The 27,594-nt window shown below is 39.3% G+C and overlaps 1 protein-coding gene across 1 annotated transcript in view; it reads left to right on the forward strand.

Moving 5' to 3' along the window:
* The window catches only part of LOC109929705 (protocadherin Fat 4), a 381,732-nt gene extending 355,272 nt beyond the window's left edge, over positions 1-26,460 (forward strand). Inside the window, exons 14-18 of the mRNA XM_048609430.1 lie at positions 6,686-6,865; positions 7,509-7,633; positions 9,333-9,550; positions 11,096-11,357; positions 23,564-26,460. Coding sequence (XP_048465387.1) covers positions 6,686-6,865; positions 7,509-7,633; positions 9,333-9,550; positions 11,096-11,357; positions 23,564-25,455 — 2,677 coding nt within the window. The 3' untranslated portion in view covers positions 25,456-26,460. The remainder of the gene's footprint in view (positions 1-6,685; positions 6,866-7,508; positions 7,634-9,332; positions 9,551-11,095; positions 11,358-23,563) is intronic.
* The last annotated feature ends 1,134 nt before the right edge of the window (positions 26,461-27,594 follow it).

A 27,594-nucleotide genomic window follows, 5' to 3' on the forward strand; every position in this document is an offset into this window, starting at 1 on the left:
ATAAATGTTCTATCTGCATGGCCTCATTTGAGTAGATGTTTACAGAGTCTCACATGGCCAGATTGACATAGCCAGTGACTGGACAGTCAATGGACATCACATTGGGAGGGACAGACCAGCATTTTCTCTTGATTGAAATGGAAGAATGTCAGAGTTTCCTCTTTGTGAAAGGTGATGATGAGGATGTTGATACTCTGGCTTCCTGAACATCATTTGATAGTGGTTTCGGAGACCCAAGGTTCTCTTAAAGGCATGACATGAAAATTCCTGCTCCTCCAGGTCAACAAAGAGTTCAAAGACAAAGTTTAAAAGCTTACCTGCCTCTTTCTAGTCCATCACTTCCTTCTGCATCTTTGCTGTTGTTAACCAACACACAACATTGGACGTCTCCTCGTAGAGGACTCAAAATTGTATTGCAATGCCAATGATATCGTTGGACTACAACTTTTAAATCTTAAGTAACTTTGGTGTGCTTTTATTGTTTACTTCATCTAGGGCTTGAATCGCAACCATCAATATTATGATGAGAAAATTGCAGAGGCTTTTGGAATTGAGAGTTCAAATTTTAGGATTTTTACTCCTTGTCCAACTCACTACTGTTATTCTGGACAGAGTGGCGAGGGAGAGAAGACAGTGGGAAGTGTTAAAGTCTGGCTGTGAGGTCAACACAGCAAGCCTGAGGATACATTTAGTTCTGTGAGAATTAGTACTCATCCCATAGCAATTGGAATGACGATACAAATTGTTTGGTCCTCATGCAGAGTAAATTTTTTTTAGATGTTTGCTAATGCATTTAAAAATCAATTTTGTTTGGAATCTGGAATTTTCGTAAAGAGAGAAATAATTGGAATACCACTGGAAAGTGAAGGCAAACATTTAGTTTCCCACAATAGGCAGAATTTAGTTTCCCACAATAGGCAGACCATCAAATTACCCAGAAAGCTATAAATATATTTTCCAACCGGCTAGTTAGGATGTGAGACCTATGTTTGCACCCAGTTCAGTTTGATGGTATCCATCTTCTTTGTCCGACAGCTGTTAAGAGTTTGATGTCAAATAAATTTGACAGTAAAAATATTATTTGTAGTCAAACCATGCTTATAAAACTATCTCAAACATCATTAATTGACAGTCATTCAACATTCCATTTGAAGATAGCCTGAGTAACACTTTTTGAGTATGACCATTAGAAATCTGATGCATCGCAATGGAGCAGTCTTATGTGTGTGGAGTACCCACACTGACTTTGTAGCCGACACTGTAGTTAGACTGTGTGACATTCAACGGCAGTACTGCATCAGGTAAGTTCAAGTACAAAGGCTGAGCTGTTGGCTGAACAGACAAATAGAAACAGTAAACACTGATGATGTATGACAAATGAACAAACGTGAAAAAAAGTGAACAACTTAATACTGGATGCTTTGTCAGACCATTTGGCAGATGAACTTTTCTTGCTTCACTAAGAAAGAAATAATACACGAAGTTTTATTTTTACAAATCGAATCATACGTTAAGAGCATTCAAGTGCATAACTTTCTATTGTGGATACAGCTCATACTAATGGGTGAGCTGCCTGCAGAGTTAATTGAGCATGTCTCTGGAGTAATTTGGCTGTTGGCACACCTCTAGTTCTGATGTGCCATATTTCGGAAGACTTCGGAAAAGAGAATTGCAAAACAAATGGAAAATCAACGTGTTTGCTTGTTGATAAAAATTCATAGTTTATAACTTTCTAAGGCAGCTCGGTCATGATGGACTCTTGCCTCAAAGGCAGCAAATTGTGAGGTTATGTCCAACTACAAACAGTTGAGCAAATATACTAGGCTTTTACTTCAGTGTTACTAAGAGAGTGCTTGGAGGTGGTTGGAGGTGCTGGCTTTTGAATAAGACATCAAGCTGTGAGGCATATCTGACAAATGAGACATTTCTGCTGTCTTGGCTGGGTATAAAAAATCGCATATCATTGTTTTGAATAAGGTGAGAAGTGTTCTGACTTGACAATATTTGTCAATTAATCAACAGATTATCTGGTCATGAAATTGCTGTTTCTGGGACTTTGCTGGGTGAAAACTGGCTCCTGTGTTTCCTACATTACAGCCATGACTAAAGTAATTAATGACTGTTAAACTCTCGCACTCCTGGGTTCTTTGCTTAACAATTTTTTGAGGCAGAAACCATCTCTTTTTCTAATGTTAGGATACAATAGGTACAATCTTGCTAGAACAGGCCATTGTCATGCACATGCCAATAATTAGACTTTTTCCAGCATCATTCTACTGAAAATATTTTATTGCTCTACTTATCTGGAACTGCAAGCTGATATTGTGAGATGAAGGCAACAGGACATCTGAGATCTTATTGGGTAGTGGAACCAACAGTTCATCTCCTTAATGAGATTTGGCAATTAAGAATTGAGAATTTACAGAGAAAGAATGTAAAGTAGAGTCAGTGAATTAAATTTAAATCAAGTACAGAAGGAGAAATATAGAGAATAAAAGGAGAGAAAGGAAAAGTAAGAAATATGTTTCAAAATGTCATTTTGATAAGCATTTCTATATGCCGGAAAAGGATTGACAAATAAATTCTTGCTTTTCTAGGCCCAAGAAGTTGACTGGCACGATATTAACAATAGTCATGTTATTATTACTTGCACTTCAAGTTATAAGCCATGACTTCCTGTGATGAGTTTAATGGGCAACATGTTCTTAAAGTAATCAGAGACCCATGGTTGAGATTTTACTTTCACACTGCAAACAGAATGACACAAGCCTAACATCAAGTTCTGGAGATTCTTAGCTTTTGGTACATCCCTTTAATTTGTTCACTATTTTGTGTCTTAATAATGGTGCATCATTAATATATCAGTATTTTTCAGCAACAGTTGCTTTCAACAATTGTCATCTAGGCAGACTTTGATCTGTTGGCAAATAACATTTGACTTTTGCCATTAGTACATTTCATTGAATATTTAGTTTGTTCAAATGGTAAGAAACTATTTGTGTGCTTTTTTTCAGTTCAAGTTAGAATATCACACATAATTACCAGCATGGTATTGCGACCTAAAGTTCAGTGCATGATTTTTAAGGACACTGCAATTCCACTATTGAAATAGCTTAAAGAGAAAACAGATTGTTTTGTTTATTTTGCAGAATGTAATGGGTAACAATGAGGTACAATGCAGTCATTTAATTGAATAGGCTAATTACAATGCCTATGAGAATGAATACCATTAAGGTTTTAGAGTAGATTTGCAGCTCGGATTGTGGATGTTGTGGTTGGTTGGCTCACCAAGCTCGTTCATTGTTCCGCAGACGTTTCATTACCCTGCTGGGTAACATCATCAGTGCATCCTCCGATGAAGCTCTGTTGTATTTTCCCACTTGTTATTTAAACTCTGGAGTCGGTTGAGCTGGGTTACCTCACTTCCGGATTTTCTTCGCAATAGAGTGAATGGTTTATGGCTTTCTTAGTGGAGCACCAGACTTCTAGGAATTCCCATGCTTGTCTCTGCTTCGCCTGTCCCAGGATCCTAGTGTTGTCCCAATTGAACCGGTGGTTTTCCTTATCCATGTGGATGGAGATGAATGAGTATTCGTCATGTCTTTTTGTTGCCAGTTAATGTTCATGTACTGTTGTGGCTAATTTCCTTCCTGTCTGTCCAATGTAATGTTTGTCACAGTCTTTACAGGGAATCTTGTATATGACATTGGTCCTGTCCAAAGTGTGTAGCGGGTCTTTGGTTCGGATTGGCAGTTGGCATAGGGTTGATGTGGGTTTGTGTGCTACTCTGATGTCCAGTGGTCGTAGGAGTCTTGTGTTCCTGATGTAAGGTAGCGTGATGAGTGTGTCGGGGCGTGCAGTATCTTCTTGGTGTTGTTCATGCAATAGGCATCTTCTGACCCAGTTCTTCGGGTATCCGACAACAGGTCAGATGATAACTGATGTTACCCAGCAAAGTAATGAAATGTCTGCGGAACGACAAACCAGCTCGGTGAACCAACCAACCACAAAAATGAATACCTTTAAAGTTTGAATAAGTATGCACTGACGAAGAAATTCCTTGAGTTCTCTTAATCTCACGCTGAAATTTGTCACGAGATTGTCAGAAACTTCTAGCCACCAAAAAACATCAGTGTTTCTGTTCTGCCATTTAAAGTGATGGTGAGAAATTGAGAAGAATTCCTGTGAAATTTCATGGACTACGTGTCTATTTTACAGTAAAGTTTCCCAAGCTGAACAGTGCTAGCATGGGAAGGCAGTACCCTCACCGGTGGATGGTTGCAATCCACTGAAGTGTGGAACTTGTTGCTCTTTCCTCCTACTGTTGGGGCATGATGCTAATGGGAGCCACCGACAGTTATTGGGGCTTCAATGATGTGGTGACATGTTGGAGGTCAAGCTGGGTTAAAGCTGCAATGTAGGGATTCTCAGAGCTGTGGCACAAGTGGTTACGCTTCTTTATTAACCTGTCAGAGGGGATGATGACATCAATGACTGAAATAGCAGTCACATATCAAGTCACATGCAATGAATAGGCCACGTAGTGTGAAAAACCCTGGAGAGTGTTCCTGCTGTTGTTTATCTACTTGCTGCTGCTCCACTGTGGCATGTGGTGGCGGGGCCAACTCACCACTGGGACAGCTTCAATTCCAGCAGAACATGCTATCATTAACCTCAATAAATATCTCAACACTACAAGTACCTAGATTTTCATGTTTGCTCTTGCAGGACAGTGTTATTCTTACTAATAATGCCATAGTGTTCTTCCCAAAGGTTGAGATTTCAATTCCTGTGATGGTTACATCATTACTACGAAATTAAAACATTCTTTTTTAAACAGAAAATACAAGGCAGACCTTTCAATTTTCTGGGAATCATGGTCCTTGAGGTCAGAAGGCCAGCCTACCATAAACTGCCAGCCAATCCAAGGCTGCTATCTCTTCAAGTGATCCATTAAGTGACCCATGAAGAAAAATGGTTTGTATAGGAATTACTTGTCAGTCACCCATGATTTGCTGCACCGTGTAGTCATCCAACGACACACAGGGTCTCAAAGTTTGTGTCCGCAGAGTTTATGTTCCAGTAGCGTTTGAAAGCTGACACTGATAGCTGGCATTGTTAATCTAATACTGAATTCTATTTGCAGCACAGAAACAGTTCTTTGAGACGAACAGGTTAATGCCAGTGCTTATGCTCCATATCACATCTTTGAATAAGAATTCATTTGCTTACTTAGCTCCAATACAAGCTAATTTAATATAAGAACCAAACTTCCTATCTGGTTATCTTTTGAGTTATTCCCTTTTCCAATGAACTTGTGTGTGTGTATATATGTGTGTGTATATATATGCAATGGTGCCTCTGCTTTTACTTCCCTGATCTCTTCTCATATGTGTGGATGCAATACATCTGGATCTTTCTAGGGTAGATTAGTTTATCTGTTATGTCCCTCTTTTATATCTGAAATGTCTTTGCATCTGTTCTGAACTTTTCTTATTATTGCACCCATAATCCTAGTTCCACTAGTAAATACTAAAACAATGTTTTTTTCCATTTTACTCTCATTACCTGTGAGCCTAACATCGAAATTGATTTGAAGCTATCCATATCCTGATTTTCCTTTTGTTATTTAAGTATCTACAGAACTTTTCACATTTTTTGATAATTCATTTTGATAATTTCTCTTTGCCTTTATTTCCAAATCTTCCAATTTTCCAAATGGCAGTCTCTTCTTTGTTCTTTGTTTATGTTCTCCTTCAATTTTAATTTTACCCTGTTTTTATTCATTCACCTGTTATTGTTCACTAGATTTTTTTCTTGCTTTTTAATGGGACGTATTTATCTTGTATTGTTTCAATAATTTCTAAAGGTTTCCCACTGCTGCTCCATGTCTTTGCTTGTCAGCGATTATCTGTTACATTCAGTTGCAGTTACATTCTCCTCCCCTTGAAATCAGTTTCTTTTGGTCTTCATTTTACTTTTATCCTTCTCAGTCTTTTTCTTAGCTCTTATTATGTTATGATCGCTATTGCCTTAATACTTCTCGAAGCTTACTTGTTTTATGTAATCTAATTAATTTTCCATTATGCTTCTGTATGTAAATTGTTAGCACTTTGAATTTAGGCTAATATTTGAACATCACCTGGTGTTCAAATGATACCCAGCAACCTGCAACCAAATGAAAAGTAGTAGACAAGAATAAACAACATTTTTTGTGCAAACTGATTTTAAGAAGTTTAAGCTATTTTCAACGGAAACCAATTAAACCAAATCTCAAGAAATATTAAACAAATTTACATTCAGTTTCCCTTGGTAGTATGGGCTTAATTAACATTGGTCTGCACATAACCTCACACTGTTGGCTGTCCTTGTCAAGTTGAATGTTGGTCTGTAAAGGCCTATGCCAAAATGGAAGCCTTGGGGGTAATTTTTCTCATCATTTGCTATGATCATTGCATGGTTGTGGCTTTCATGGAAAATTGAGGGGGAAAAAATGGGATATTTCTACCCCTAAGGACCTAAAAGGAATATGCCATAAATGTTGAAGAAATCAAGATGTCACAACTGTATCTTGGTAAATCCATTCAGATTATCCATGTCTCTGTTAGTTTTGTAATATTCAGATGAACCTCGTGCTTTTATTCTGTGAATGTGTAATTTACCTCTTTATCTGTTGATATTACAGGACCTTAGAAGTGCAGCCCAACAGATTAACAGTGGGCGGAATCAGATCCATAGAACCGATTCTTCAAAGGAAAGGACAGGTGGTCACCCATGACTTTGTTGGATGTGTGATGGAATTTGCTGTTAATGGCCGTCCATTGGAACCCAGTCAAGCTCTGGCAAGCCATGGAATTCTGGACAGGTCTGGCAATTGAGAATTTCTTTTAAATGTTCTTTCAAATCAAGTACACTGTGTAAAGTGTCTCCTGTGTTCATATGATATTCTGTTTTTACTGTTTTAAGAACAGGATTAAAGGTTTATATTTCTGTTAAATAGAATGTAAAACATCGTGTTATGGTCTTTCCCATTAACACCCTCCATTAGTAATTTAAATTGGAATTTAAAATTGAATTTTCTCATTAAACTTGTTTTTTTACAGAAAATAAGATTACAGTTTGTGCATGTGCTGGTGACTTTTTTAACTAGTACAACGGAAAGATTGAAGTTTAAATGCTGAACAAAAGATGTAGGAATAGTGAAATAGAAAATTTTAATTCTTATCCTTTTTATCTTTTACCATTCTAGAATTTTAATCTACGTTTCTTTATGCCATAAAGGAATATAGTAAAATGCAGTAAAATATTTCTCACATCACCAACCTGTTCTCTGCTGCCACCTCTGCAATGGCAACCAGGTTCATAGGGAGAAAAGAAAATTTTATTTGATATGTGTTGGGAAAATTTCAGTTATCTGAGGCATTCGTCTTTATAAAGTTAATTATAAGTGGGTTTAACTTTGTTGCGTGCTAGAATAATTTACTACATGAAATGTTATTTCATTTCAGGTGCGTCCGAGTAGAAGGAGCTTGTCTAAATAGTCCCTGCCAACATGACAGCTCATGCGTGGATTATTGGTCATGGCAGCAATGTAACTGCAAGCATGGATTTACAGGAAAATATTGTGAAAAATGTAAGGCTTAAAGTTTTTTTAAAAATTCCATGTCCGTAGTGTGTAATGTTCTGATAATTTATCTCATAAAACATGAAAAATTGTCTTCTGGGAGAAAAGGAATTAATGTCCTTAATTAGAGCAGAGGGCATTCCAACTGCGAGAGGCTTTCAATAAGATAGCAGTTTTTTTATATTGTGAAGGGTAAAATTATCTCATAAAACATGGTGTCAGGTGCTGTGAAATTGGGTACTGGTCTGAATGAGAAATGAAGAAGCTATTTATTGATGTAAAACAATGTGTCATCACAGATATCAGTTAAACAGCTAATATGTTTTCAACCCATATTGATAGAGCCTCAGTTCTATTGCATAAGGAACTGGCAGTCAACCAAGCTGATCTCAATATCCCAAGAGGCTGGGATAGTCCCAAGACTCAGTGTCTCACTGTGAACTGACAAGTTTATTATCACATGCCTTACATACAGCTGAACCTAAGAATTGGTACGAATTGACCCAGTAATGCAAAACGTTTGGAAATATATGGTAGACCACTGTGAGGCCCCACTGTTTCTACTAACTTCATTGGATGACAATAATATATTGAAATGTTTCATCACCATTGTATATTTTTGTTGGGGGTTCTAGATTGCTCAAAATGAGAACTTCTATTCAGATTCAACAAATAAATGCTGACTGGGTATAATCTAAGAATTATGATCAGGTAAAATTATTAAGAATAACACTAGTTTACAACCTCATATTCATCACACCATAAGGAATTTGCTTTTCATTATTTATTTTCTATGCTGGCAATTCAGAGCTGTCATAATATGCAGTGCATCAGGCTGAAAGTGAAGACAAGCAACGTGTCAAGGGGTTCACTAATAAACAATGCTGGCTCCCCCTGCAGCATTCTGTCTAATGTTGGCTCTAAGGTTGTCAGGTAATGAGGTGATTGGTACCAAAATAGATAAGTAGAACTTTCAGCACTAAAACAGGCTGTTGAGCTGCTCATAACAGTGCGAGTACTAGCTTAATGCCGTAGCTTGCTAATCCTATTTCCCATTTTGTAGCCCAGAACATTTTTATTTCATTTTTCATTGAGAAGTATTAAATTCCTTCTTCAATGTCAATTTCGAGTTAGATTTAATAGGCATTCGTAGTAGTATGTTTCTTATTTTAGATGCCCTTTGCATGAACTGTTTGCATGTGAACCCAGATAGCTCAGTTAGTAGTGTATCAGACTTTTAATCTGAGGGTCTAGAGTTCAAGTCCCTGTTTGGGTGCACAGGTTAGATGGATTAGTTGTGGTAAATGCAGTGATAGGGGAGGAGTGTGGGTCTGGATGGGATGTTCTTCATAGGGTCAGTCTGGACTCAATGGCCCACTTCTATACTATAGGGATTCACTTTTGTAAATTTATTCCTGTGACCAAATTCTTGTTGCCAAATCATTATTTACTGGTAATGACCTTTCACTATTTATCGTTTCAAACCCTTTCAAAGCCTGGAATATCTCTGTTGGCTGATCCTTTAACTTTCTCTACACTGGTGAAAACTAAATGAATATTTACTGTTGCACTGTTTAGTTTGGTACATTTGAACAGAATTAACAATGGCATATTCTTGACAATTAACTAACTATAATTTGAACTTTGAAAGCTCTTTCCAAGTATTTCAAAGTCAATGTTCATTAGGGCAAAAATATTATTCTTCTAGTGATCAACGTGGACACCGCATTGTCACTGGATGGTAGAGGACGCCTGGACTATTCAATTAATCAAAATAAGAAGCGAGACTATTTAGTAAAGCAGAGTTTGAAAGGGCAGCCTCCAGATCCTGTGAGTGCAAGCAGCCTGGACATAAAGTTCAGAACAAGAAGCAAAAATGGCATTTTAATTCATGTCCAGGAAAACAGTAATTATACTACTGTGAAGGTAAGATTAAAGCTAGTTTTAGATGATTTGATTAGACTGCATGCACTGCTATGGTTTTAATCATTGTTCCCATCACCCATGTCCTTTCTTCATAAAGTATTGGTCACACTGCTGGGAGGTTTTAACTAGTGCTAGGCATTGTGCCAAAAACATCCCTCATCTTAACTCTTGCCAACCAGTTCCAGGCTAAATGATTGACTCCCCAGTCTTCAGCTCCAAAAGCCATGGTTTCATGCAATGTGATCAGGAATGGGAGAACAATGTATTTTGTGTCTAACACCTGTATCCTAGCTAAACACCATAAACAAAAATAACTAACAAAAGTTGGGTGTGGTGCTTTAAACAAAAATAATGTTTAGTTGTTGGATATTGAGTAAGTGACTCATTTAAAGTAGATACTGTCTTAATTCAGCAAAGACAGGTGAATGTTAAAATTTTGAATAAAATTCTCAAAAAAGTGCTGCGCGTATACAGGTCAAGCAATAACTGAGAAAGTCAGAAGACAGTTTTATAGTTCAGTGGAAACCTGATAAAGGAATATGAATTTTCAACTTTCCTTTTACAAAAATGTTTTGTTTTCCAGGCATATGTTCAATAGTAACTTTCAGAATATCTTCTTGACCTTTGCAGTTTTCAGATACTTCACACATCCAATTCCCTTATTGTTGAAGCATTGATCCTAACATGATGGATACAGCACAGAGCTCCAATTACTAATAGTGGAATCAGTTACCTTTTATTGGATTGCTTGTAATAATTGTTCTTCTAAAACAAAATAATACGATAATACAAAGCTTAGAATTAAGTAGACTTGTTAATCTTTGAATAAAAAAAATAGAAATGTGACTGTTGTTTTTGTCCATAAGTCTTTCTGAATAAGACAGTTTCATTTTTCAGTGGCAAAGTTCATGATGTATGTAAAGTACTGCATAGAGTAACTCAAGAAGTCAAATGGCCCTTCAGATATATGTAAATGATATAGCCAGCCAGTCAGAGATGGTTATTAATGAGGACAGGCTGGTGTACAAAGGGAACCTGATATTATAAAATTCAGGGAGGTTGCATACCATCACTTTATGTCAGGCAAAAGTAAATGATGAAATTTGACATATTTGTTTTTCTATAGAGTGTTCTGACCCAATACTACTTAAAAGCTACATGTCACAAGCCATATGAAGACTTCTACATAGTTGCCATAGCATTTTGACTTAACAGGCATTCAGGGTTTTTAAAATTGAAAATGGCATAAATCCAAATGGTCAAAGCATTTATTTGCTTTTAAAGAATTTAACTGTATTTCATACTGCAGTTGTGTAATACATATGGTTCTAATAGTACAGATATTTATTGTATTATGGGAGAATGTTTTAAGAGGATTTGCAATGTGAACAATGATTTCAATGTACAATTAGCTTGCAAATCTGATATCCTAATGAGCACCAAAGTGATCATTTGAATTCAACAGTTTATGCTTTGAGTTTGCTTCTGCCATCAATTCTTTTAATTGCAATGAATTAACAGGTTTTTTTTATCCTTTGCCTCCAGGTAAAAAATGGGAAAGTACATTATACCTCTGATGCTGGTGTTGGTGGTAAAGTAGAAAGGAATATCCCAGAGATTTCTGTTTCAGATGGCCAGTGGCATACTATTGTGATTCAGAAAAATGGATCCATTACCACCTTTTCAGTTGACAGGATACATACTAAAGAAATACTTCATAACACCCAGGATTTTGGAGGATTGAATGTCCTCATGGTTTCCCTTGGAGGCGTACCTCCGGGGCTGAATTACCAAAGCACTGATCCAGGTGAGAAGTTGCACACAAGTTATTTGTCTACACCCCAAGAGATTGATGTTATCAATCCTTTTATCATACATCAAACACTCAGATACCGAGGATGAATAGTGAAGACATGTGAATAGATTGACAGTATAGAATTCTGCTTGGGTACTTAAGAGGACTAGGGACTCCTTAAGCAAACCCTTCACCCTAGAGAATTAATACCAGGCTGTAGGAGAATACTTTGTACATGATTTGAGTTTTGGTCAAATGGCTGTTTCTCACTCCTGATTATTGTATTGCAATGTTGATGTATGTAGTTTTGATATGCCATGTTTGCCTTCATTACAACAGTGATGATACTTTAAAACTACTTATCATTTTTGGATCTTTTGAGCTGATGAAGACACTACAGAAATGCTATTTTTCAATCCTTGATTATCAGAAGAGGCATGACATATTGTAACTATTATGACCGAACCGGAGAAGGCCAAGATGAGATTTCATAGAGGCCAAAAAACAATTACATTTTGTCAGAATGAAGGACACCTTCCTTTCATTGCCCAACCAATGTCAAGGGTTGATTAAATTAAAATTGTTGCCAAGAGATGAAAGAACGATTAAGATAAATATCTTTATACAGATGGCTATAGAACAGGGATTATTGAGATAAGGGTCATTTAAATGGAGATGTGAAGATGTTCAGGACAGGAATACCACAAAATTGATTTAAACCAGTGAAGATCTGACTACAAGAGATGGATTGAAAGGTCGGGTGCACAGAAGAGCAGAGTTGATGAAATGGAGGTCCAGGTTGCAGTTATTGGCAGGAATGAGACCGTAAAATATTCAGACATGAGGCTGAGAATGTTTAATTTGAGGCATTGGTTCCCAGTTGCCCAAAGTAGGTTAATAAAGACAGGAATGTAACTGAACAGAACTTGGTGCAGTGTACCTTGAAGGAAATAGATTTCTGAGTGTGGTCAATGGTGGCAGCAGTGTGGATGACAGGAGGGCTGTGGATTAGCAGTTAGTTAGTGCTACTAGACGTGGGCTATAACACAGACAATGCAAAACTAAAATGGACCAGGAATTAAAGCAGGACCCAATTCCACAAACTGTCAGCATCTGCCAGAATGATTTATTTTCCAAAAGTTCTGACCAATTAATAAACGAAAACCTTAAGATGCAGGAGAAGAAGTAGCCCATTCAGTTGACTGAGCCTGCTCTGCCAAATGATGAAATTTTGACTGATCTGATAACCCTCACCTCCACTTCTATGCCTTTTCCCCATAACCCTTTATTCCCTTGCTGATCAAAAATCTGTCCACCTAAGCTTTGAATACACTTAGCACAGAGGGTTGTCGAGGCTAATTGGCTGAAGAATTCTGCAGATTCACTGCCCTGTGAGAGAGAATAAACTGTCTTGTCTCTGTCTTAAATGGGTAACTCCTTATTCTGAGATTACACCATCAGGCCCTAGACTTTCCCATAAGGGGTAACAATCTCTCTGCATCTACACTATCAAGCCACTTAGGAATCTTTTATGTTTCAATAAGGTTGCATCTCATTCTTCTAAATTCCAATGAATACAGGCCCATCTTACTCAGCCTCTCTATAAACCAATCCATATAAGTGTTAGCCTAGGGAACCTTCTGTGAACTACCTCCAAAGTCACTAAATCTTTCATTAGATAAGGGGACCAAAACTGCCCTCAGAATTCTAGCTGTATCCTGACAAGTGCCTTGTATTATTTTAGCAAAACCTCCCTACATTTATCCTCTGTTCCCTTTGAGATAAAGGCCCGCATTCCATTTGCCTTCCGTTTTAACTGTTGAATTTGGCAGCTAGCTTTTTGTGATTTAAGCACAAGGACTGCCAAATCTCTCTGCGCTGTAGCTTTCTGTAGTCTTTCGCCATCTAAATAATATTCTGCTCCTCTGTTCTTCCTTTTGATGTGCACATCCTCACATTTTCCCACATTATTATCCAAATGCCAAGTTTTTGCCCACTCATTTGACTGCAAGTTATATGGAAAATACAGACTTCGCATGACTAATGCTTCAGCATCACTGTTTACCGGAATCAGTGTTGCACCCTTGGCATTTAGATCTGCTAAGGAAATGGTATTCAATCTAAAACATTGCCTTGCTTAGTGTAGTAAATTGTTTTCCAGTTCACTGGATAATATTGGAGATCAAAAATAAATTCACCAATAAGCAAACAACACTACTCTCCGGCAGGAGCTGTAGCCATTTTCCCTGTCTCCTTCATAAATACCGGAAGAAACCTGCCACTAATACAAAAGGTGGAATTATTCCAGCCCTTAAGCAGCATGGGCAATGGTGATGAACTTCAGAAAATTAGGTGAGAATGGAAAAATCTGACTATTGATATCGAGAAAAGAAATTGCAATTAAGCAGCGACTACCTTATTTCTATATGTTTACATGTCATTGTTAGCTAATCCCACCACATTTAAATGCAGCTCATTATTCTCCAGTGCACTGTCGAGAACCTTTTGAGTGCCAGTTCCTGACATAAAAGTCAGAGTTATTATCTGCTGGATGCAGCTCTCTGCTTGCTTCTCTGGGCCTTCAACTTAGGATCCATTCACCACCAACACGTTGCACACTCCATTTACAACAATTGCCTCCACCCTCCATCCACAGAAGTCATCGTTGGCAAAACACCGACCTTAACATCATCATAGCTGATATTTGGCTGATTCATTATACAGTTTGGCACTTCACTGATGCCTCATATTGCAATGCTCTTGCCAAGTCACACTGCACACAAGGAAGCACACTCATGCTTCTGTACAAGAAGAAGCAACTTTTGCTATCTAGGATGCACTTCAATTTTGGGAGTAGGAGCCCATCCAAGATCCCAACATATGCCCTGCAACAACTTAATGCTTGGAGCAGAGTAATTTTCATTGAGGTGACATTTGTGTCCTGTTCTTGGGAGGAAGCCCTACCTAAGGGAATTGCCAGCCATTTGAATCTTTGGAGCTCTGCAGTCTGAGCATTGCCACATGGGAGTGATGGTCACTGCTAGGACTACAGGCAATTATAGAGTTATACAGCATGGAAACAAAGCCTTTGGTCCAACTGGTCTGCATCGACCAGCTGTCCTAAACTGATCTAGTTCCATTTGCCTGCATTTGGCCCATATCCCTCTAAAGACGTCTGTTTCAGGTACCCATGTAGATGCCTTTTAAATGTTGTAATTGTAATGTTGTAATTGTACCCGCCTGGACCACTTCACCTGGCAGCTCATTCCACACATGCACCACCTTTTGCATGAAAAATTTGCCCCTCAGGTCCCTTTTAAATCTTTCCCCCTCACCTTAAACCTATGCCCTCTGGTTTTGGACTCCCCTACCCTGGGGAAAAAGACCATGGCTGTTCACCCTATCCATGCCCCTCATGATTTTATAATCCTCAGTAAGGCCACCTCTCAGCCTTCAATGTTCAGGGAGAAAAGCCCCAGCCTATTCAGCCTGTCCCTTTTGCTCAAACCCTCTAACTCCAGCAACATTCTTGTAAATCTTTCTTGAACCCTGCCAAGTTTAACAACATCTCTCCTATAGCAGAGAGACCAGGACTGAACACAGTATTCCAAAAGTGGCCTCACCAATTTCCTGTACAGCCCCTCCAAGGAGTTGAGTTATGTCTAGGATTGGGGTGTCAGGTGGTTGGGGGGTGTCATGTTCAAGAGATCAGAAAGCAGATTGAGAAACGGGGAGAGCTGCTTCAGATGGGTACCAGAATCCCGCAAATGTCATTTTGTCATGCAGCAGCCTGTGCAACAAGAGCTGTCAGCCTGCCTACATTCTGTAGGCCTCCCCCTGCCATGAGTAATATGCTAGCTGTGGGAAAAAGCCTTTAAGGGGCTATTAATTGTTAACTTATGGGCCTTAATAGGACAAATGGGCCACGCAGACCTCCTGGCCCCCTCCCATAAAATTCCATACAGCTTCCGGGCAAGCAGGTGCGTGGCAGGAAGGCCACCCTGTGTATCTTACATGTGTATCACGCCCCCCACCCCTGCCTTTAAACCCACCAGCAAGGGAGTACAAGAATTTAGCTCGTTATGTAGGTGGGAGTTCTTTTTTATAAAGTGCCGGGTGCACCTTTTTAATGAATGATGTTTGCAATGGAAGGTACAATTTTTCCTAATTAACTAGCAGAAATATTGCATTAGAGGTCACCTGGCTCTTTCTCCCATTTATTTCAAAAAAAAGTAGATACCACACTTGTGTTTGGGTTAAAATTCATCGTTTAGATATATTTACCAGAATAATTGCACAAAGTCGTAAGACAACTTTGTATTGAAAGCACAATGCCTGACTTACCTGATGGATGTTGTATGGAAGATGACTCATACAAAGACCTTCTTAGAACCCTGACTGAGTTGAATCAGTACGAAGCAGGGAACTGAAAACCAGAAAAAGGTCATAAATTATGTGAGTTAACCTTTATATAATATAATGGCAGGGTTTATATCATCTGTTTACTGTTGACACCTGTTGGTCATTTAAATCACGTCTTGTTCAATTCTGGCACATCTGTTAATATTTTTAAACAATATACAACCTGAACTCCTTTAGAACGAAGCTTCCTTGATGATTCAGCCATTTAGGATCTGATGTATTCATCTGTATTCTTGCATTATATAATGCTTGCCAACAATTGAAACCATTCCGATGTCTGACTGGTGGAAGCTGGTGATTGTATACATGATTTTCCTCGTCACTGGATTTAGCACACTAACAGTTCTTCAACCTGCTGGTGTTATAAAGAGCCAGGCTAGGATTCTTCCTGGAGTTCCAGACATTATTTGCATCTTCTGTGAGCAGTGTGCCTTGTGAATCATTACTAAGAGCTAAAGTACTGTGCTGCAGTTGAAGGGAGGCCATTTCATTACTGTAACATTACTGAAAGCAATGAGGTTGGGGTATCTTCACAAAGTTAACAAAGACTAAATTGAACACCCCTCAAAAATGTGTACCATAACACAATATGCATTAGACCAACATATTGCTTCAGATGCAGATGGCATGTCAACTTTGTTCCGTTGTGTTTGGCATGAAAGGGTAAGTGCAATCAGTGCTAAAGGCACTGCTAACTGGCTGCAAGCATCAGCAGTGGAACCAGTTTCATGAGAGGCCAAGATACTAAGGCTGCCAGTAGGGAAATTCAGAATGCTTCCATTATGACTGTAAATGTCCAAAGGGGTTTACAGGATGTCACAACAGTCTATTCATCTGTCCTTGGGAATTCTGAGATACTGATCCCTACGCCAACCATTCTCCCACCCCACCCTGGGGATTGGCAACTAATCTGGAGAGTGAACCTGCTACCTTCTCTCAGGATTCCTGAAAGGCTCCATGTTCACACCGCTCCCACTCCAGCAATGCCCATGCTGTTATCTGTGGAATGGAAGCTCCTGTAAAGGCATCTGATGCCTCCATTATTGAAAAGCAGCAGTCTTGTTGTAACCACAAGGGTAAACACCAAATAGGAACATCAGGGCAGGCAAAAACACACGGATGACTAACCATAAGGGAATGCAGGAGAGAGATTCATTGGCTTTTGTGTAGAATTTTGGCAAGTTTGATTTATACATTTGGTTTTGAATGTTTATTCTGTGTTATGACAATCAGTAACGGAGGGAAGACAAGGTCTGGGACTCTTGTTGAATGGGAATTGGATTATATTTAGAGCCTCCTCAGTCACATGAATTGATTACAGACAGACTGAAAGCAGCTCTATTTCTCTTCCTCATTTCAAGGTTGTCACTGTGGAGCTGGTGTCAAGCCCTGGGCAGACTACCTCCAGTTATGGCCTATACTCTATCAAGTCCTGCAGGGCTGCTCCAGTGTATTTCAGACAGTCAAAACATTGATTCAGCACCTGAGTTGTCAACTGTATCTGGAAATATGACTTTTATTTCATACAGGCCGCTCACCTCTGCGTGGGTTGTGTACCCAGTGCCATGAGCATATAGTAGTCCTTGTCAGTCAGTCAACAGTCTCATTTTCCATGTAATGCACACGACATAGTGAACTGCTGCAGCGTAAAGGCGTTGTGACTGCTGCCATGAAACCCATGCATTGATCTGTAAGAAACACTGCACATGGTCACATAGCACATAAATTGGATATTGATTGAGTGGAATCTCTTTGGTAACAGTACATCTCAAGAGTTAACATGTGCAGTCACTGGCATCTTCTGCCATGGGAGGGCCTGCAGTCATTGCCATGTCATGCTCTCATCCTGCCTGCTTGTTAAAGGCAAGTAAGAATGAAATGAGCTCAGCAGTCTTGGGATACATAGTTTCAGTGACCTCCGTTATGTAATAGTTGGTGGCATGATGGGAGATGTTACAGATATCACCTGCCTCAGCTGATAAGGAGCCAGATACACAGAGATTCATAGCCATGGTTCCCTTCCAAACACAATGCCATCCTTGCCCTGTTCTGATGTTATATTTGTAGCTGCAGCAAATGGCAGATTTCACTGCAGACCTCCTTAGCGATGCACCGAGTTTGGACACTGTTCCTCACTGAGATTCATGGAGAAAAAGCAGGATGAACATAGCCTCCATCTGAGAATCTTCTCTCCATCCTGCTCCTCCCTCATCTTGTCGTTTGTCCTGCTCTGCATGCACTGCACTGATTTTCCCAGTCATGCTATAATTCAGGAAGAATATCTACACCTGCATCCATGTTTGGGTGTACATTGTACAGAAATTACTGGGAAAGCTCAGAGCTCTGAAGAAGGGTCATTAGACCCAAAATGTCAACTCTGCTTTCTCTCCACAGATGCTGCCAAACCTACTGAGTTTGCCCAGCAATTTCTGTTTTGTTTCTTATTTCCAGCTTCCACAGTTCTTTGGGGTTTTATTTTTGGTTTGTACAGAATCCTTGAATTCAGGACAAAGTTGTTCAGCATATGCCAAACAACTTCCAGTGAATGTTATCAGCTTTGAAGATCTGACAAAACCAGAAAACACTTCCACAGTTACAGCAACTGCCAGTAGAAGTCAATCAGCAAGTGACTTAAAAGGATTTGATGATCCCTTAATATTGCTGGGGGTATACTTCCTGCTACTAAAGGTCCGCTCAGCTGTGCATGTTTAAGTGGTAACAGTAGCTGGAGCACTGTACTTCAGAGCCACAGCACTGGTTTTGAATTCATGTCTAATTTACAAACTTCCACTGGGCAGTCCCAGCACACATGTTAATGCTCTCACCAGTATAACATCTGGCATGTTTTGCAGCAGGATTGTCTGCCCACTGCAAATGCCATTTTTGTACCACATCACCACTCCTGGCACTGAGAAACCAGGATCTTCAGTGGAAATACCAATATCTGTACTCCACCAAAGAATGACCCAAATATTGGGATTCAAGGGAAGGATTATCATAACAGCATGAACTGGACTGGACTAACAGATACTGAGTGCTACCTCTAGCATTCTCTACACACCCATTTAATATTAGTGTTCACAGAACTTTGCAACACTGGGAAACTATCAGGAGATAATGCACATGTTTCCCAGGAAGTATCCTTCACACTCCTCACTTTCCTGAAAGTGTTCCATTAGTTCCAGCTGAACGCAAAGGAAAGTAATAGAAAAGTAATGCTGAAGTTATTTCATTGCCACAACTAGTGGCTAATCCTATCCTATTCCAATATCTAGATCTTGTTCTGTTTGCTGTCAAACTATTTTCTTAAAGGGAAACGGGCCACACCAGAAAGAAATAACTCCACCTCGATTCCTTCCTGCTGCTATACATTAGTCATGGGGAAGAACTCAAAACCAGCAAGCAACTGAGTTCACTTTGTTGCCAAAAGGGAACTGTAATGGCAAGACTCATTTATTTGGCAGTGGGTTCAAATCTTAATCAGCCCAAGGTCTCCTTTATGAGCTGTATCCACATCTGTCTTACAGCTGGCAATACTGAGTGATTGTTTCATGAGCAAAGCACAGCCTTCTCATCGCTGAAGAGTCATTGTGAAGTAGCTCTTCTTGCATATGGAAGTGGAGTCTGTGACCATTAGTAGGAACAAGAGGTTATGAAGCCTACCACCCGCTGGTCATTCTCCTGAACCTACCTCCACTTCCACCTCAAAGTAGGGGATGCCCTTTAAGGTTCTTATGCATACTTTTTAAAATATATTTAAGGAACTTTCAACAAATTAATGCAACATTAAAATATATCGAGAAAATTTGTTAGAAAAGGGAACTGCAAAAGATTTTCTTTTTAAAAATCACAAAATATAAATAAAAATCCATGTGGTAAACTTGAAGAAGTTCCATTTAGGCTTGTACAGATACCTTATGGCCTCACTGCATGGAAGATTGCAGCACCTCTTTCTCATACCACTCTTTTCTACCACTGGGCAGGACAAAGTGCAAATAATTCCAGGCTTTGTAAACCCATCCCAGGGTAAAAATTGCATCCTAAGAGGTTCAGAGTTTAATTTGGGGCTGCTGGTGGTTACGCAGCATAAATACTATAACAATACCTCTTAAGCTTGTGTCAACAGACAGAGTGAAATAGCAAGCACTGATTTTTATAGCATTGCAGGCAGTTTTCCTTTCAACTATTTAAGAGACAGGAGATTTAAGTGCTCTGATGGCTTGTTTGGTAGCTGTTCTGCTAGTCCTTTTTGCAGTTTGACTGTTCTGTTGATGTTATCCACTTTTCACATGTGTACCAGCTTGCCACATTTACCTCAGCTGCCCTCATTCTCTCAGACAGTATGCTGCATTTTGAGGCATAGTCAGCTGAAGTCAGCTTCCATCTTATTCAGAATTTCAGAATTGAATATTTTGAAGAACATTGAGGGTAATTTTGGTGTGGTATAAATCCACAGAATAGCAGATTGGCAGATTAGCATTTCTCCTGCTTTTGCAATTAAATATCTGGAGAGCTGTAAGTATCTGCTGATTTGCTGCCACTATAGTATTTATTTCCCCTAATTTCTCCCAGCACTAAAGCGCTCCAGTCAGTGCATATTGAACAGCTCGCTGGTGAAACAGATAATGTTGACATGCTCAGTATGCAGCAGCAGCTGCTAATCTGTTCAAACGATTTCCCCCTATTTCTCGCACATTTCCAGACACATTTCTTTCTTTGAGGACTAGTGACATAGCACTGGACGTTGGACTACAGTCATGCAAATAATCTTCTGTCATCACCGTCAGGCTCCTGTGACAAAGCCAATTTTAGATCAATCTTGCCTAATTAGCTTGGATTACATGTATTTTTATCTTCTTTATTCAGTCTCCCTTGTTTGTTGAAATCCATATAAATTACATCAACTGCACTACCTCATCTACACACTCAATCACCTTGTCATAAAATTCAATCAAATTTGTTCGGCATGACCTCTCTCTGACAAAGCCATGTTGACTGTCTCTGATCAAGTCTTGCCTTTCCAAGTGGAGTTTAATTCACTCCAATAGTTTACCTACCATTGATGTCATTTAGCCCTGTGGAATATAGCGGCTTACCTTTATCTTTCTACGTCCCTGGTTTCTCTTCAACAGATGTGTACCATGGCCTCTGACTTATCACCTTCTGCTTTCAGGATGCCCCGCAGCCATTCAGTGACACCCCTGACCCTGGTCCCGGGCGATGCAATGCACCTTCCTGGAGTCACATCTGTGGCTGGAGAAAAGCCAGTCCGCATCCCTCTCTATACAGAGGCACCTGCCACTACTTCCTTTGGACTCCTGTTCCTCCTCACTTGATTAGTTGGGCCACCCGTAGCACTGTGTTCCACAGTGGGACCTTTACTCTGATCCATTTCTAGCACAGTAAAATGGTTATTGAATAGGATGCCCTCTGGGGCTTCCCTGTCTGCCTGACTCATCCCATTTTTCTGCTTGGTGGTCACCCATTCCTTTTCTGACTGCAGCTCTTCAGTCTGCAGAGTGACCCCCAAATCAGAAAATGTGCTATCCACATCACCTTCAGCCTCTGCTCCTCCAGCTGATACTCAAGTCCCAAGCTGTTTGAACTGGCAGCACTTCCACCGGTATCGTCAACCAGTTTGCCAGAAGCATGCTGTAATTCCCACATGCTGCTGACAGCAAAACAGACTGACTTGGGGTCCCCTGCCAGTTTCAGTTAAATTTAAAGAACCTTACATTTGACACTACTGGAAATAAAGAGCTAAACTATTAAACCCGAAGACCCAAATGCAAAACGCTGAACAAAACTATAAAGACAGATTAAATCTCAATACAATATTATAAAATAGTAAAGGATAGTAGAAAAAACAGAAAAGGCAGAAAAGAGAAATACCTATCCACCACATCCTCAAGATGGCATACTGGTATGTGGACTCAATATTGCAGGGCTGTTATGGCTTATCTCCAAGTTTCTTTCCCTGTAGTGGAGCAAGAACCTATTCCTACAGGGCGAGGTGGGTGGAAGGACAAATGCAGACAAAGAAACAGTTTCTTCCACCACTTGCCTAACTTACTACTGACCAAACTGCAGAGACTTTCATTCAAAGTACAGCTGCACCCATTTGCATGAGGTGATGATATTAATTGCTACTTTTCAGCCCAAGGAGACTAGATCTTCCACTGAAAAATTTTAAAAAAGGCAAGACAGAAATCTGGAAGCTAAACTGTAAAATGCTAAGATTGCATGTAATAGGTTGATGAGTATTTGAAAAGAGAGACCAAAGTTTTGAGAATTTAACTGTCGTAAACTGGCAGTGGGATTGGCAAGTATGTAGGTTGGATGTAGTAATAGGTCCTTTTTGACCTTCATAAAAGTTATAAAGGCAAGTCATGAAAATTGATGAATAATTTACACAGAGAATCTCAATGGAGCAATGAAAAATATCAGAAAGCCAAAAGGAAGTGAAAATGACACCAAAATGAAAGAGAATGAAGTAGAAATTAGAGGGGAGCATGCAGGCAGGGAAGTGGGGAAATCAGTCAAGTTGCCAAAGTCAGTGTTCTTGCCTGAGGGTTGCAGATTTCCAAAATACGTTGGCTTTCAGGAAACCCTTTTTATTCAGTGAGTGATACCTTCTGTTGTCTTTCTCCTATTAAAATATGCTTTGATCATTCTTGTCGACATACAAATTACTTTGTTATAAATAAATGAAATACTTCATTCACTAAAACTTTAATGTATTGATAGTTTCCATAGCAGCTATTGTATTTTATTGGCATTTTTCCAACAGCTGTTTTTGTTTTAAAATGCAACTTTTTCTGTCTTATTGCATGAGCTTACATGGTATATATTACCAGATATTTAATTTTATTTAATGGTTCTTTTCTCTTTGGGACTATAGTGTAGCCACTAGATTAGGCCTCTGGGAGGTGATTAGGCAATGAATGTAGTATTAATGCCTTCGTTGCAGCACTAACTGTTACGTGTAAATATTTTGAATTTATGGTTATCACAAATATGAATAAAACACTCTGTAAATAGGTAATGACTGTGTTGTAGCTTGTTCCACTGTTCATATTTTGGGCACATTAAACAAAGTGTTAGCACTGATCAATATGCAAACTGCATTCAGAGCAGTTGACTTCTGTCCAACTATTTTATCTAGGGGCACAGTAATTTCTTATAGGCATTGACGGCTGTCAAACTTGAGCTCCGAAAATCAGTCTCATGATCTCAGCCCAATTGATAGCTTGGTCCCTGTCAATTTTAAGCATCTTTCAGTGGTAGTTGGTTCGGTGTAATCTAACAGGACTAGCAGCAAAATAAGGAAAAGACCCTCCCTGCCCCAGTATTAAAATGTGAACTAAATGACTCACAATGTTGAATATTTGTAGAGGCATAGCTCCTCGTAGCTTTGTCCATCAGTGAAGCCCTCTTCTTATCATGGATATTTGGTGTAAATTTGGTGTTCTTTGAGTATAGAAAACCTATTGGTCAGCTATTGTAAAGCTCAGGGTCACCAGTACAGGAAATCTAAGATTGGCAATGTTTTTTCGCGAACAGAAAAACACAAATGTGAAGAAAAAATCAGAGTTACCATTTCTGAAATGTTAACTCTGATTTTTTCTTCACAGATACTGCCAGATCTGCTGAGCTTTTCCAGCAACTTTGTTTTTGTTCCTGATTTACAACATCCGCAGATCTTTTGTTTTGTTTTTTTAGAAAAACACAAATATTATTGTACAAAATTGACTGGAAAGTTTTTGTGACAGCTTATTTTATTTTATTGTTTCCAGATTTTGATGGCTGCATCTCTTATGTGACATATAATGGAGAAACACTGCCCTTCACTGGAAAGCACAGGGATGTTACAATATTGAAAAGTGATCCTTCTGTTAAGATAGGATGTAGAGGTCCTAACGTGTGTGCAAGTGACCCGTGCTCAAGTGGGCTGATGTGCGTGAACCAGTGGTATGCATATGATTGCGTCCCACCTGGAGAATGTGCTTCCAGTCCTTGTCAGAATGGAGGGAGCTGTGAGCCTCTTTCAAAATCTGGATTTACCTGCACGTGCCCTGAACTCTATACTGGGGAAACATGCGAGACAGTGGTGGCATGTGTCGGTGTTCAGTGTCCCCCAGGAACTATTTGCAGAGCTGGAGTAGATAAAGGATACACCTGCAGTGCTAAACCACAAGCTGAGGAGCTTTCTTTGCCACTCTGGGCTGTCCCCACGATAGTAGGCAGCTGCGCCACATTCCTTGCTCTCATTGTACTTGGACTGATTGTATGTAACCAGTGTCGAGGCAAAAAGGCAAACGTTCAAAAGGATGGGAAGACAAAGAAGAAGAAAGAGAAAAAGAAAAAAGGTAGTGAGAATGAAGGTTTTGATGATCCAGATAATCTCCCTCCATATGATGAGGAGCTGACTGTGAGAAAGCAGCCTGAAGGAGTTCCAAAACCTGATATAATTGAGAGGGAAAATCCCTACTTGATCTTCGATGAGACAGACATCCCACACACAACAGATACATTGCCAAGTGGGCAGCCCTGCATAGGGCCTGAAACAGAACTTGAGCATTATGACATAGAAAATGCCAGCAGCATTGCCCCTTCAGATGCAGACATTATACAACACTATAAGCATTTTCGTAGTCATACCCCTAAATTTTCCATCCAAAGGCACAGTCCACTTGGGTTTGCCCGACAGTCTCCTCTCCCACTAGGAGCAAGTAGTTTAACCTATCAACCTTCCTATAATCAAGGATTGAGAACAGCCACACTGAGTCATAGTACATGCCAAAATCCTAACCCATTGTCTCGGCACAGCCCTGCACCATTCTCAAAGCCAGGAAGTTTCTACCGTAATAGCCCAGCAAGAGACTTGCACCTAGCAAGAAGGGAAGGAAGCCCTAATGATATACATTCAGATGTTTGCCAGCCTGGCATTTTTAATTATGCTTCACGGCTAGGAAGGAGGAGCAAAAGTCCTCAGACCATGACAAGCCATAGTCATGGTTCAAGGCCTGGCAGCCGCCTAAAACAGCCTATTGAGCAGATTCCTCTGGAGACCACACCACCTGTCGGATTGTCCATAGAGGAGGTTGAAAGACTCAATACCCCTCGCCCTAGAAACCCAAGTATCTGTAGTGCAGATCATGGACGGTCATCCTCAGATGATGACTGTAGAAGACCTCTTTCCAGAATGAGAAACCCAGCTGATGGTACGCCTGCCCCAGAATCATCTTCAGACAGTGACTCACATGAGTCCTTCACCTGCTCTGAGTTTGAGTACGACAGGGACAAGCCTGCAGTCTACACTTCACGAATGCCAAAACTGTCTCAAGTCAATGAATCTGATGCAGATGATGAAGACAATTATGGTGGCAAACTGAAGCCACGGAGATATCATGGTCGTAGGGCAGAAGGAAATTCTACAGTCCTGCAGGCAAGTCATGAAGACTATAAGACACAACCCAAGCTTGGACCACACGGAGCTGTGACAGGAGCATTTAACTGGGACAGTCTATTAAATTGGGGTCCTGGTTTTGGGAATTATGTGGATGTTTTCAAAGATCTTGCATCACTTCCAGAAAATGTATCAACAGAGGCAAAAGAAGAAACATTAAACACTGTTGCACAAAGTGCAGCTACATCTAATGATGCAGAAGCAGAAGAATATGTATAGATATAATTTATATAGACTGTTAACTTTAATACATTAATAGCTGCAATTCACTGTCAGTGAGAAGCTGTGTTATGGAACCCTTTCAAAATCATGTCCTCCTCTCATCAACCTTTGCCAGATGCTATATCTCATAATTTTTTGCTAATGAAGCATTTTGTTCTGAGATGAACATTGTCTTTCAGGGTTCTACTGCATCTACAGCACATGAAGAACAATTGCATTAAAAGCACATAAGGATCACAGTGATGTTTGTGTTCCGCAGTTGTGGAATATTTTTCCTGACTTTTCCTTTCAGAACTGAAAACATATGTGTTTGATCTGTTTGAGCACAGTGTGTTTAATATTAAGCCACTGGCACTAAAACAGCACACAAGTTGGCTAGCAATTGAAACAGTTGTGCCAATGTTGGGAGAGTGCTTCAGAACTGCCTTGGTATAGATTTCTCTCTCCCTCCCCTCACCTTCCACCATACATTAGTGTGTCTTCTCAGCGGGTGCAGTTTATTCTGTCATAAAGTAAATGTATCAGCACCCAATAGTCTAGCATTGGAGAAGGATTCATTTTGTTGTTTTTAACATTAGGAATTATTGTTCTCACTTGCTTAAAAAGCAATGCTCCCCTCCATTGTTTGATATGGGGCCAATACGAGGGAAAACTTTAAAAAATTCTGGCCTAGTTTGGCATAGAGCTAACCTTCAAAATTTTGGTGCAAACTTTAAATTCTATTCTATGTCCTATTTTCAGGCTTCTTACTTTTATACCATTTTAGTACCCTGTAACTTTAAAAAAAAGACAGCTCTGTTTGTTACTGATGATATTTTCTTACAAAGTTTAAAGAAAAATGGTTCATGTTTCTTACTTTCAGGGAAGGTAAGATTGAGTACTTTTTGCATTTGTTACTTATGTAACACCAGTATTTTTTTCATTTTTGATATAAGTGTAACATACTGTATCCTTTGTACACATAAATGCCAAATATAGAAATAAACTATTTATTTAAAAAAAGTTGTTATTCTTTTATAAAATAATTAGTTTATTTTTAGTAAAATGATATTTTGATTTTTAAACACTCTTCTAATATTTGCCTGAGCTAAGCAAATTCTGGAGACCTCATTTATCATATTGCTCATTTACTTTGAGCTTCAATCCTGCGAAGATTGAAACTAGGCTGAATGCATGTAACCTAAAGGGAATTAATTTGGCTAATCTCACTTTCTAGACTAAACTGCACTGAATTTGACACTAATTGTCCCTAAGTGAGGAGTCTCAGTCAGAGAATTCTCAAGAGTGACTAATTTGGGAAAAGCAAGGATCATGTTAGAGCATTAAGAATGGGCAAGGCATAATGTTGAATCAGAAGGTGCTATAATTTGCACCTAACCTGAGCTTTGTCCCACCTAGGATAGTTTATCCTGACATTGATTGAAATGGGGAAATATGGTTAGATTTTCTGATGTAGCATAAAAGTTCATGAATAATCAAGTTGCATTTCACAGTATGTCTTTATTACACGCCATCACAGGATTTATTTTTCATTGGCCTCAAAGCCAGGCAGAAATTGCTGATTAACTTAGCCATTTCAAACTGGCACCTGTGCAACCGTGTAAGACTACCATATAGATTCCGCATAGCATATAATTTATAAGAAATTATGTGAGATTGTTTATTATTTTTTCTAGTTGCTCTGGTGGGAATGGGCATTATGCTTGAAGCACTGAAATCAACGACTGGAATTTTTCCCTCCCTGGTGTTATGTAGGTAATGACGAGAAAGATAGGAAAATACAAAGGGATTGAAACAAAATCAGAATCTCAGCGTTAAGAAAAATATTCTAATTTTCCTCTCAAGTCTTAAATGGCAGCTTCAGAACCTCGCCATTGAGCCGCGACTTATTTCCATACATTTGCAAGAGTAAGCAATGGCCTAGAGGTATTATCCTGATCCATTAATCCTGAAACTCTGTTTATATTCTGGGGACCCAGTTCAAATCAGGCCATGGCAGATGGTGGAATTTGAATTCAGTAAAAGAATCTGGAATTAAGAGTCTAATGATGACCATGAAACCATTGTCAATTGTCAGTAAAACCCATCTGGTTCACTAATGTCCTTAGAAAAGGAGATCTCTCATCCTTACCTGGT

This window comes from Rhincodon typus, chromosome 1 (assembly GCF_021869965.1).
Source record: "Rhincodon typus isolate 14 chromosome 1, sRhiTyp1.1, whole genome shotgun sequence".
NCBI lineage: Eukaryota > Metazoa > Chordata > Chondrichthyes > Orectolobiformes > Rhincodontidae > Rhincodon > Rhincodon typus.